The following is a 12,639-nucleotide window of genomic DNA, read 5'->3' on the forward strand; positions in this document are numbered from 1 at the left end:
GTCTGCAGTCCAAGTCAAAATAATAGGATCCCATTTTTGATTTTGTGTCTATGGTCATGTTGTTGACCAGGTTGTAAAACTTGCCAAGAAACTCCATTCCCAGCAGTTTCCTGTTTAATTCACAATAAATGACTTGCACTTCACGTCACAGATCTGAGCACTTAACTGCTGTCTTATTTACACGTATCTTTTGTCCATAACACTGATACTTCCTTACAAACCAACACTTGTTCATGATACAATCCCAAACATTGCGAGGTGAGAAAAACAAACAAAGCTCACAAACAAACTCGTATGTCTGCAACTGAGCACTTATATTTTCCATACGCTAGATATAGGCAATGCCATACTGTCTTCAAAGTTGAACAGTATTGTTAATGTTTATGAAGTCTTATAATATATCGATATTTTTTTTTAACAAAGCAAAGATAAAAAACAACAACAAACACAAAATAATGATTCAATTCATTGAAGCGAGAAAATTACTGCCAGTTGTCAACATAATTGCATTGTGGGATACAAAAGTACAATTGGTGAAAAGCAACTTCACACAGAAAAAAAAGCACAAAAATAGAATCAAAAGAAAATAAAACAAAACAAAATGGTGGTTAATCAGTAACCAAGCAACGTATGTACATGTGTTTGCCACACATTGTCTATGTACATATGTTAAGCACACAGCATATATGTCACACAAAAACAATTTATGGAACTTCAATTAAAACAACAAAATAAATGTTGTCAACTAGCTTAAAACTTCCTGTTATCCAACCACCTTAAATGTTGTACCATACTTTTAATGGGATTTGAAAGTCAAGTACGGTGCAAAATAAAAGATATTTAAACAAGGGGCTTGCTTTTTTGTAAAATAGTTTTTACTTTGAAAGTCACATCAACACTTAAGAAAGACTATTTATTATCATTGATATATCATCTATCTGCAAATAGGTGTTTTATATGCATACTGTAAACCAAAAAATATATCAAGAACATGGCTTCTCTTTTCAGTGTTCAGTAACAGTGACTTGAATAAACACACTCACTTACAAAAAACACTCACTTTTGAAATTATTACATCTAAACATATAATATCATGTCTGAAGAAAAATAGATATAACAAATTATAGCTTTTAAAATACAATGTTTAACCAATGCCAGTGCATACATAACCTACATAATTAATTGAAGTTAATGGGACAGTTTAGTCTGATCTTAACGTCATGCTAAGATCGCAAAACCCAATAACCCAGCTTTGAATTGTGGTTTGTTTCAAATGAAAAGTTTGCTCAAATGAACCAATTACCTCACTCAAATCTGAGAAATGCAGCTTGCTTACATCTCCAGTCACATCCAACTTTACCAAACCACCAGATGGTGATGCGTTGCAATCGCTCATGACAAAGTAAAGCTTTTGCATGCGCGACAAATTGTAGAACTTTTTCCAGACGTTTTCTGCACCTTCAATGGTTTCAACATTTGGAAGATCATCACCAACCTTAACGGAGAGTAAAAGACTGCAATCATGGTCAAAATAATTGGATCCCTGATTTGGTTCCATGTTATCTATGGCCATGTTGTTGACCAGGTCATAAAACATGCCAATAAACTCCTCTGCCAGTTGGTCTGAATCTTCTTGACTTAAACTTGTTGATGAAGTGCTGGCACTTTCCTGTTATAGCATAAAAATGTTATGATGTTGAAGAGAAAAGCCAAAGCTATTTGCTGTTAATCATGTTAAGTAAATGTTTCAAAACTATACTTGGTTCATCATCAGTACTACTACAGCTGGTACAACTGAAGTTATCAACTCCAAAGTTATTAACTCCACGTATTTTGCACCCAATGTTATGATGCATTACAAGAAATCGGTGACTGAAATATTATGACTGGGTACATTTTTTTGTTTGACTAAACTCAAAAATCCTAAACAATATTTATTCCAATTAACTTCAAATTTGAAGCAACAATTACCATTGCAGCATGTTGCAAAGGATCAGAGACTTCAGGAGCTGTTTTTCCTCCAAGTATATTCCAATAGTTAAGTGTTGTTTGAATTAATGCATCTTTTTCACTTTTGGGGTTAACAGGGACACCCTGAAATGGTTTGAAAGCAGATGAATGTGGATAATGCAAATGAAATAGTACTTAGGTGATATTTATATGATGGGCTCATGTACTTACCACTTTGTGTAAATACTGAAACAAATAATTCCTTTTCATTTTCTTCCTCGACAAAAGCTCTTGACCAGAGGTTGAATACTGGAGTATTGCTGAAATGGATTCTGTGCAAAGAACAACAATTAGCATGACACTGCGGTAAAGCAATTCATACATTTAATTAGACCCAAAACTGTTTGATGCACATTTAATTCAAAGTTACAACATTTTTAAACGTGGATAAGCTAAGTACAGAAATTTGGTATGTCACAACTATTAGTTGCAATTAAATAAACCTTAAATTTACAGCAAGACAAACAATTCAGGTATTTGCCTTCCACACTTTCAGTTGCAATTAGGTTTTTTGTAACAGTGTCTTTTAATGACTTTAGAGCTTCAGGTGAAAGTTGTCTCAACAGGTTTTGAGCCTGCTCATATTCTATTCCAACAAGCATTTTGTTGTGGTTTATGTAACTGTTAAAAAAAATAAAAAAAAACAGTTTTATCCTTTTTTCATAAAAAGTATTAGACAAGGGTAATAAAAATGAAGAAGGTATAAACCTACTTATATAATTATAACATTAAATTAAATTAAAACGATAATCATGCTTCTTGCATAAGTAAAAACATATGGAAGCAAAGCAATTAATGTTTTTTATATATTTATTATTTTCAAATAATGACAACCTTATTAAATTCGAGATTTTGATTTGATTTTAAACACAGAAGTTGGCACTAACTAAATAACATGCTTCACCACAAAACACTCAATACGATTTCGTTTGTTTGGTATTGTGCGAGATGTGCTTTTCCATTTCGGGAATTTCCCATTATTATTTTCGCAATTTTTGGATTAAAAATTCTTTGCAAGCAATTTTAAACAAGACGTTCCGTTTGAGACTTGTTTTATATTTTGATCTAACAGTTTTTTTGTTAGAAATGTCATGTAAAATTCAAATCAAGTTTGTTAATTTAAAGGGATTTGGAAATAATAACCGAATGCATCAGAAGCGTTTATGTTATTCCATTATAAATTTTGATGGCTATTTAATTATTAGATCCAAAATACAACAATAGTTAAGATTCGCTGCTTCTCATTTTAAAACTGAGTATTTTTAGTATTAATTAAGTGCTTGTAACTTCTAACGTAACCACAGAAAGACAAGCTTGTGGCTGCAGCATGAGCGCACGCTAAAAAGTCCAGTGTACAATTGCTAGGCAGTAACGTTAGTTGTTTTCACAGTTGTTTAAAACGCGGTACGAATCCCTTTTTTCTTCCAGTACAGGTTTGTAAGTCCTAGTCCATTATCTTTGATTGTATTATTTATAATTGGCGTTTATGTGTTTTTTAAAGTATTTTTTTCTGAAGTTTCTGTAAGTGTCCGTTAGGGTGTTTAAATTTTAGACTGTATTTTTGGGATTATTTGTTGTTGCTATGGAGGGCAAACCAAAGATGTCTGATGCCGAAAGGCATAAACTGGTCGAAAAACTTAACCGTGAGACTGATGAATACATACAAGAGGCAATAGAAAGAAACAAAGACTATAAATATGAGGATGGTTTTACATCAGAGAATATAGATGAGATTTTGGCAACTCACCCAGCTTTTATGACCGAGCAACCAACCCAAGAGCAAATTGACAGAAGCCCGATGCTGCAGGCTCTGCAAGCAATTCAGTATGACGATGAAGAGGACACTTTGGAAGAAAAAGCCACTGCACTAAAAAAAGATGGAAATTTTCAGTTTAAATGTAAAAAATATCGCTTTGCTAGCAAAGCATATACAGAGGCACTCCGTATGAAGTTTGAGGATAACGATCTGAGAGCTGCTCTATTTTTCAACAGGTCAGCAGCAAATTACAACTTGCAGAATTTCAGGTCCTCACTGCTCGATGCAAGCGCGGCAGTAAAACTAAATCCAGAATACATCAAGGCTTTGTTAAAATGTGCCCAGAGCTGCAAAGCTCTCAAAAGATACCAAGACGCGATGGATTGGTGCAGGGTTTTACTAAGCTTGGATGAGGACCACAATCAGGCAGAAGACATTTTTTCAGAATGCAAAACTTTACTTCAAACCCAACAGAGGGATGCAAGGAAGAAACAAAGGCTAGCTATGAAGGAGCGTGAGAGACAGAACAGATTGTTGCATGCGATTGCGGAAAGAGGAATCAATCTTGCTTTACCAAAACGACATCCAGACGACAGTTCTGATGACGAAGACAGTGAGAGCAAGTTAAAACTCAGTGCTCTCGAAACACATGACATTTCAAACTCTGCTGTACATTTGGATGAGAAAGGGTGTTTGGTGTGGCCTGTACTCTTTGTGTACCCAGAGCACAAAACAACAGACATTATTCAAGAGTTCCATGAATCATCCAGTTTCAGAGACCATCTAAATGTGGTGTTTGAACAGCCACCTGACTGGGATGAAAAAGGTTTTTATAAATCAGAGTGTTTGGAGGTATTTTATGAGAACAAGGAAACTGAAAAGCTTCACAAAGTTGACTTGGACAATTCACTTTTTTCGGTTTTGAAAGAAGACAGCATGGTTGTGCAAGCTGGAACACCAAACTTTTTAATATTGTCACATAAATCACCATTTTACAATCATTTCATATCGCGACATGGGTTAAATTAAGATGTCAATCAATATGTTATAGTATTGCAATTAGCTTTTAGGTTGTTATTAGATTTGGCTAAACTTTTTTTTGAAAAGAACTGCATTTTATTGTAATCTGTTCACCATAATGGAGCTTGGGCCTAAATTTTACCTAAATTTGAGTATTACATTTTTAAAATTTAAGCCAATTGCGATGGTTTAACCAAACAAGAAGTTTCAATTTTGTGAAGATAAATCCAAAGTAACAATAGAAAACAATGGATGAACTGTCTTGTCCAAGATGTCGTATGACGAAGTACAGGAATCCAGCATTGCAGTTAATGATAAACATTTGCGGTCATCCACTGTGTAGGTCTTGTGTGGATGTTGTGTACGCTCGAGAATCTGCACCGTGCCCGGAATGTGGCAGGACTCTACGAAAAAGTGGATTTAGAACACAAGTATTTGAAGACACAAGTACGTGTTTAGTTTGCTGCTTGAATGCTGTTCTTTCTACGTGTTGAAGAGAATAACTGGCACATGGCATGTCACATTACATGTAAGAGATGTGCAAGAAAAAGGCAACATGTACATAAATTGGGTGATGCAGTATTTCAACATTGATAGCATGATTTTATAGACAAGAATTCTTTCAACTTATGATGTAGGTGTGGATTTTACATGTAGAAATATAAAGTTGAGCATAATACGGCAACTGCATACATTGAACATTTTGTATAGCAACTGCATACATTAAACCAAAAAAACTGTTTTACAGGAGTTGATAAAGAAGTTGACATACGAAAAAGTGTCCTGAAAACTTACAACAAACTTGAAAATGATTTTGCCACCCTTCGTGAGTATAACGACTACTTGGAAGAGGTTGAAGAGATTATCTGGAACTTGGAAAGTGGCATTAATGAGAGAGAGACACGAGAAAAAATGGCCGAGTATAAGTGAGCCATATTTTTTTTAACCCACATCATTTGTTTAGTCTGTTTTGTCTTTACTGTTTGGCGTAATCAGCAGGAAAAGTAAAAATTCTTACTTAAAACATCAATATGAAAACAGGATTTCCAGCCACGGTTGTTTAATATTCTACATTTACCATATTTGCTTTTGTAATATATCCATCGCTGAATTGTCGGTATTTCAACATCCATGCTTTTCTTCGCTAACTAGAATGGAAAATGAAGCCCAGATTCGTCGAAATCAAGTGCGGCTCAATCAAGAACGTGCCTACTTCAAAGACACATTAGCACGCGAAGAGAAAGAGAAGGAGGCACGTGCGATGATGAGGAATAAACTTGACCAAGAAGCAGATGAAGCGAGACGGAAAATGGAAGAGGAGTTCTTACAAGAGCTCAAGTCGAACTCACACTTGACGGCCGAGGAACTCTTGGCGCGTCGGCGAAAATTCGAGTCTGAAAACCTGGCGAAAACGGCCGCCGGTGATCGGATGTCAATTGATTTTGGTGTAAACACGGAGCCTGCAGACAGAACCACGGTGGACTCAGGCGCCGAAGCGGCTCCGAGTGAGTATGTGTACAATGAAGAAACGATGGACATCGTAGGCCCCGATATACCGGAAACACGTGACTTATGTGAGAACGGTTACTTGCGTCACGTCCGGGAGGCGACGCAGAGGGACATTGGAGGTGGATACAGCAGTCTTATATCTTGCCAGAGGGCGCTGTGCGACGCTTTTGGGGGTCTTTTTGCAACTCCTTCATCTACGGCAACTGGTTAGGCGAACGGGGAATGGGATCGAGTGATTGTGCAGTTTTTTTCTATTTATTTAAAAGCGTTTTCGATATTTTGTTGCGAATAGAAAATCACTTACGTACGCACACGGTTGTCGAATGTTTGGTTTTTTTTATCGAGCTAGTTGAGAAAACTCATTATGTAGAGTAGAGGACACGTTCAGACCATAACAACATCCACCAAACACACATGGAGTTTTTCTAGTTAAATAAACCAATGTAATGTAACGTAGAGCTGAAGCATTGACTGATATTAAGGGCTGAAACCCAGCGAAAATTTAACTGCGCATATTGTGGTAAACAGGGCCATTCTTTGGGGTTATTGCATCTGATTACGGCACAATCCCCAAACGACGGATTTCAGTCACGACCTTGCTTCGCTAACAACGGTTTTATTGTAAGTGTGCATGGGTCCAAGTTTGTCTAGCCGAAAATTATGTTCCACTACTTAACTAAGGTTGCCTTATCTGCTGGTCATAGCACAATCCCTGACCGATGGCAGTCATCTTAACTAATTTTTAAACCCGGAATTTTATGACCTATGATCCTTTGGTTATGAGTTGGCGATGATCTTTTTCGGAGTCGTAACTGCACAATATCACGCGAATTTCATGGTCATCGTCGCCAACTGCTGATACATATTTATATAATATGTGTAACTTGACCTTGAACATTCAAATCCCGGAAATGCTAGGAGAAATCCTTTCGCATGGCAAATCCAGTCATTAACCAGCATGTGACAAAAAAACATGAGATTTTTCAATCAATATTACATGATATAATGTACATTGCCAAATATTCCAACAGTACACATTGGAGCCAGAATTCAGTTAGTAAAATATCTAAGTTTGACTTTTTACAAAATCAAAATTCCTTTTGACACGCACGATTAATAATCATGACGTCACGTCCAATCAGCGTTCGCTCGAAATCTCGTGGAATTCTCGAACGAAGCCATTTGAAGGTTAGGTTGGTAGCGAGAGGACGCGGAGAGCTGTGTGGCAAAAGGTGAGCATCAAATTTTCACGTAATTCACTAAGCTCATGTAAAAGAATTGTTTGCGTATGATATTTTACCTTTATAATTTATAAGGTCCTTGGTTTGTGTTTATCCCAATAGCGAAGTGAATAAGCCCAATAAACAACATGTGAAATGAATTGTTATTTGACATATTTTTTGTCAGGTCTCTGTCAGATCGAAGCAGGAATTTTCCACAATTTCTGGACAGACCTCAGATAATCCCCCACACACGAGGATATATTCTACCAACTAGGTAATTTGTCAAAAATAGTGAACACTTTTTGCAATTTACATATTTTGTTAGTTTTATGGCCTTTGTTTTTCACATGGGTAGTCAACGACACATTGTAAGGCACAGTGCAATATTAAACACAATCAAAAAGTTTGGTTGCTCAACAGAGCGTCCGAGAGCGCATTGCTTGTCAATCAGCGCTTTTTGTGTCGTAACAATCAGCGCTCCTGCGGCAGCCTGCAGAATTGTTCAGCCACGTGTTTGTTTCAGTTAATTGGCGCTTTTTCATGTTTGGTTCACGGCGAAGCAATTTGTAACAGAATGTTTTTCTGCTGCAGGCCTTCGGTTTCATCGCACCTCGGAAAACGAAACAACCCTGGAACTTTACGTCGAGAAAACGCATTCGGACATTTGACGTTTTGACATTCATTGTCAATGCTGCGCTTTGCGTTCTCATGCGGTTGCACTATGAAAGGTTTACGCAGTTTAGTTTATGCAAAAAGATACTCCGTTGTTAGTGTCGAAACGGTAGTTGTAGTTGTAGATGTTGGTTGGATGCATATAATATGTTTAAAAGTCAGTGCACGGGCTTTTAAACATATATTTGCTGTTGGTCCCAAACCATGCCAGGATACCACAAGGTTAACGTGATTGGTTCGAAAGGCAGTTTTAAAGCAGATATTACAGCCTTTGATACCTATGGTTAGTTTATTGTTTACAGCATACAAAGCGAGTATTTCGCAGGGTAAAAGTATTTAGCGGGTTTACATAAATGTAGCAGCACAGGGAGTACATCTGCAACCGCATATTTGTTTTGCTTCTTTTTTGCACTTTGTAAACGCGCGCTACGGAACGGACTATTGCGCAACATATAATGACGTCGCAATGAAATGAACGATGAACCAAGCGACGACGTCACGAACAATATTACGTCTGGTCAAGAGATAATTCCTGAAAAATGCAAGAAGCGTCCATTGCTGTGACGTCGTCACCAAGCTGACGTAAGAAGTCTCGAGTAAAGAAGAGAAGCAAGAATGTGGATGGAACTGACGAGCGTCATCAAGTGGTGCAAGGTAAGTTGGTAATTTACAAAAAGTTCACTGAAATTTAAACAGGACAACTGCTCTTCTGATATAAATTAACGTACGAAGGAAAAAAAACATGGGAGAAATAAAGTACGTTGATTTGTGGCAACAGAGCAGCCTTATTGAAACTGTAGTATGTTTGCTGGGCACAATTTACTGAAATATATCTCCGTGTTTTTCCTTAACGGACGAAATGATAGGCATTTTATGTAGGAATTTCGTTAGTCCTCGAACATAGCAAATCCAATAAGATTTTTTTAACGCCATCGCTACACGTATTGTGATGATTTTCGAGATATCTTTTACATATTTTGAGATTAGTTGTTTACACCTATTTTTTTGCAGAATCGTCTCGTGGAGGTCAAGAGGAAATCTTCCCATCTAACCTTCCTTCAACATCCAACCTCCTCAACTTCAATTAATCTCCAGTCTGTTACTAGGAGTCGGTCGTGTGATTCACCCGGGGTGGCAAAATCTAGGCCTAACTTAGGCTAACTCGCATAGGGTGAGTGACCTGCTCTCCCCCAATTTTCCCCGGGTCTCAAAAAACTGTTCTCCTCCCCCACGAAAGGCCTTCACACAATAATTGGGCGGCGGAGCGGGTCCAAGTCGCTAGGAGTGCCACCATTCAGTTATTGCCCTAGGTTTACAACTACGATGGCACTCTTTAATTAAGGGTAGCGTAGATAAAGTAGGTTATATTTTGGGTTCGCGCGCCTCTAGGGACCTTAGTTTATTTCGATCTCTGTAGCTAAGTGTGGCGCGTTGTTAAATGGCCTTAGTTTTAAATGTAGGTGGCGCTTAGAACCACTTGGCACGGCCTTCCACCGCATTGCACTGGCCGCGGTGCAGGCTGACCAAGTAGGGACACCCGCTACTCCGACTGCATGAAATGCCATTAACGTTGTTGCAACGGCGTCCAGTTTTGGCACGTAGTGTAGAAGGGGCCGGCATAGCATTGCTCCCGAACGGTTGGCGAGCCACCATTTTAGGACGCAATTTCCATTCGATAAAGTTGTTATTCCACCACCACAGCGTTGTCAATCTTTGCGTTGGGAGGGGGGTCTCGATGGGCAAGGGGCAGTGACTTTGGGTGCTTTTCAGTTATACGCTTTTAAAAGTCGCTGTCCCTTTTAAAACTTTTATATTGCGCCTATGCTAAACGTAAAAACAGGGAGCGGTGTTTGAGCGTTCGGGTTTTGGCCAGATCATTTTACCGGAGGCATGTACATGTGGGAAGCGACTTTGCATAAAAGGGTTAAGGGTGTAAAGTACTTGTTAAATTTTAATTATGAAAGTGATTCCGCGAATTTTAATGTGTGTACATGTCCTTCTTGATCTGGTCATGCCCTTATTTGTTTTTTGCCCCTCACTAATTTTTAGCTTAACTTAATTTAGTTTTAATCAATCTTCGATTTTCGGCTTTGTCGCCTTGGGGGAATCACCACTGAACAACTGGGCGGGCGATGTTCTGTAAGAACTCCGTTTGTCCAAGTATTCTGTGGTTAAAAACACACCGACTCACTTTTTACTTTGTTATTAGGCCTAAGTGACACTAGATCAGTCAGTTCGAGGAAAGATTCTATTACTATTGTTCACTTCGCGCGCAGGGACGGCGGCGGTTCCACTGATATTTATGTTACAGAAGCCGTTTTCCACCAATCAGAAGACTGGATTTCGTCTCTTAATATTTTCCCGAAAATGATGTAAATCTTGTCCACGAACAACCTTTCATAATTTGTCGACAAATAACAACAAGAACATCGTATTTAAAAAACTCTGAATGTAATACGTGATTATTTAATAATCTGACCACAAGACCGCGCTTTTTATCTTTGAATAATGCATGTGATCGTGTTTACGTGTCTTTGTCGCTTTCCCCTCCAAAACAAATTACTGATATATCATTTCTATCCTTTTCACTTCCATGAATATTCAGACCAGTTCTTGGGGGTGTTGTACCTTACTAGATCAGCCGACCAGAGTGAATATTTTATTGTGTTGCTTCGGTTCTGAAACTGCACGCGTTCGCTAACATTGTGGACCGCCGTCGTCAGTTTTTACGAGACCCTTACAAAAGTATAGTTAGTAAATGCAGGCTGGCAGGTGTCAGGAGGAGGTTGTTTACGTGTTGGTGTAAAAATGTTGGCTACATGTTGGTGTATTTTTCTTGCATATGTTACCTATTCATTGTAGTTCATTTATTTTAACGGAATCTTTGTTTTGCAGAAACAAATTCATGCTGATTATTCCATTGTGACGTTACTGACGTTTGATGTTCTCCAACCAATGACGCCCAATCCGGGCCAGTCTGTTTTCCTCGTTTCGGTCGTGGTTCTGCGCCGAACGAGGGTCTCTCTACTGACTTAGATGAGACCCACCGCGAGGGTTGGTACCTTGACGTGGTGCGGTGGCTTTTAAACCAAGTCCAACTCCGCAGAACCAAATTATGAATAAATTCTTCTGGAAGATTGCTTTATGAACTTGAACGTAAACCTACCGTTAGATGGGGGTGGTGATTCGTACAGATTTTGTTGGGCACAAGTAAGGTTTTGAAGACTTTGGGTGCATGGAGGTTCACAGTCAAAACAGATAAAATGCAAACGTCACAAACTGAAGGACTAAACACCTCGATTCCTAAACCGTTAAAAGATCTTTTGCAGCCCTAAAACCATCGCCCTTTTAGAAAGCCACAATAGTCGCCGATGCAAGAATACTTCAGAATTAACGGATTTTTACCGAAACTTACACGTTTGCTGTTCGGCAAAATCGGCAGTACTGACCACTCCCGTATTCCTGTGGCTGTTCTGTCTCTAGATATACACATAAATTATTAAAAATTATTAAACGTGCCGTATCAGTCTTGAAATGTCTACAAACTTAATTCTCAATTCTCTTGATTTGGCACTCTTCTAAGCACACTAGCTTTCGCGAGTGCCTCTCGCTTCATCCTGCGATATATAAATCTGTTGACGCCTTTAAGGTGGGAATTTATTTGTGCAAATCTCACGGCGTTCGGGTTTGGTACAAATTTCGTCAAACGATTTTACCGAAATGCAACTGCAAAGGTACACCAAGTTTGTTTCTTAATCATTCAACATTGTTCGTGCTTAGCTGTAGGCAGGGCTATTGCTAAGGCATGTGCCTCCACCAAGAAGTATAAAACGTATCGATTTGCAGCAAACATTGTTTTCACAAAAGGTTCGAATGGGGATTTCACAAAACTTCTGAAATACTGATGACTTGGTGCGTATGGGGAAGTGTGCTTTCTTTATATCGGCCGGATTTTATCAGGTACCTGGGGGTGGTAATACCTCTCAGAAAGTACAACCAGAGGAGTTTTCTAAATTTTTCCCCCCTAAAATAACAACATGTTATACACCGCGACCCAGGCACAAACCCAGTGGGTGGAAATTTGTTATGCGCGTGGAAAACTTGGTGCGGATAAGTGAGGTTGACAATCGCCTGAGTCTTTTAAGTTTAACAATATTTAATATTTGGTTACTGTCACTGTTTTTGAAAGTTTGGAATCACTTCGTGTAGTTTGCCTTCTATAGGATGTAACGAAATATGCCGAAACGTTAAAACTTGAAACAGAACAGCCGACTTACATTAATAAACATTCAATTCGTTTGGTCGCATTGTACGGATGAAACTTTCGTGCCACAAAAAACTTCTTGGACGAAAAGCCAACAATCTCATTCTACAACAGTTGACCTACACATTGCCTGTATATTGCCGGTCACCATCCCGAAAAGGTGCACTCCTAAGATCAATCGAGTT

The 12,639-nt window shown here is 38.4% G+C and overlaps 3 protein-coding genes across 3 annotated transcripts; 2 read left to right on the plus strand and 1 right to left on the minus strand.

The window, feature by feature from the left end:
• Positions 1 to 477: 477 nt before the first annotated feature.
• On the minus strand, positions 478 to 2,627 carry LOC145901423 (uncharacterized protein C3orf38 homolog). The gene is made up of 4 exons (XM_082989099.1): positions 2,492 to 2,627; positions 2,182 to 2,282; positions 1,972 to 2,094; positions 478 to 1,669 (listed from the first exon to the last, which is right to left on the minus strand). Exons 1-4 carry the CDS (start codon positions 2,610 to 2,612, stop codon positions 1,202 to 1,204), a joined length of 813 nt encoding a protein of 270 aa, XP_082845225.1. The 5' UTR covers positions 2,613 to 2,627; the 3' UTR covers positions 478 to 1,201.
• A 904-nt stretch (positions 2,628 to 3,531) lies between these two features.
• On the plus strand, positions 3,532 to 4,829 carry LOC145902253 (hsp70/Hsp90 co-chaperone CNS1 homolog). The gene has a single exon (XM_082990151.1). It carries the CDS (start codon positions 3,593 to 3,595, stop codon positions 4,793 to 4,795), a length of 1,203 nt encoding a protein of 400 aa, XP_082846277.1. The 5' UTR covers positions 3,532 to 3,592; the 3' UTR covers positions 4,796 to 4,829.
• A 195-nt stretch (positions 4,830 to 5,024) lies between these two features.
• On the plus strand, positions 5,025 to 6,599 carry LOC145902254 (CDK-activating kinase assembly factor MAT1-like). The gene is made up of 3 exons (XM_082990152.1): positions 5,025 to 5,233; positions 5,535 to 5,712; positions 5,939 to 6,599. Exons 1-3 carry the CDS (start codon positions 5,035 to 5,037, stop codon positions 6,504 to 6,506), a joined length of 945 nt encoding a protein of 314 aa, XP_082846278.1. The 5' UTR covers positions 5,025 to 5,034; the 3' UTR covers positions 6,507 to 6,599.
• Positions 6,600 to 12,639: the final 6,040 nt, after the last annotated feature.

The sequence above is a fragment of the Ascidia mentula genome, chromosome 5, assembly GCF_947561715.1.
Source record: "Ascidia mentula chromosome 5, kaAscMent1.1, whole genome shotgun sequence".
Taxonomy (NCBI): domain Eukaryota; kingdom Metazoa; phylum Chordata; class Ascidiacea; order Phlebobranchia; family Ascidiidae; genus Ascidia; species Ascidia mentula.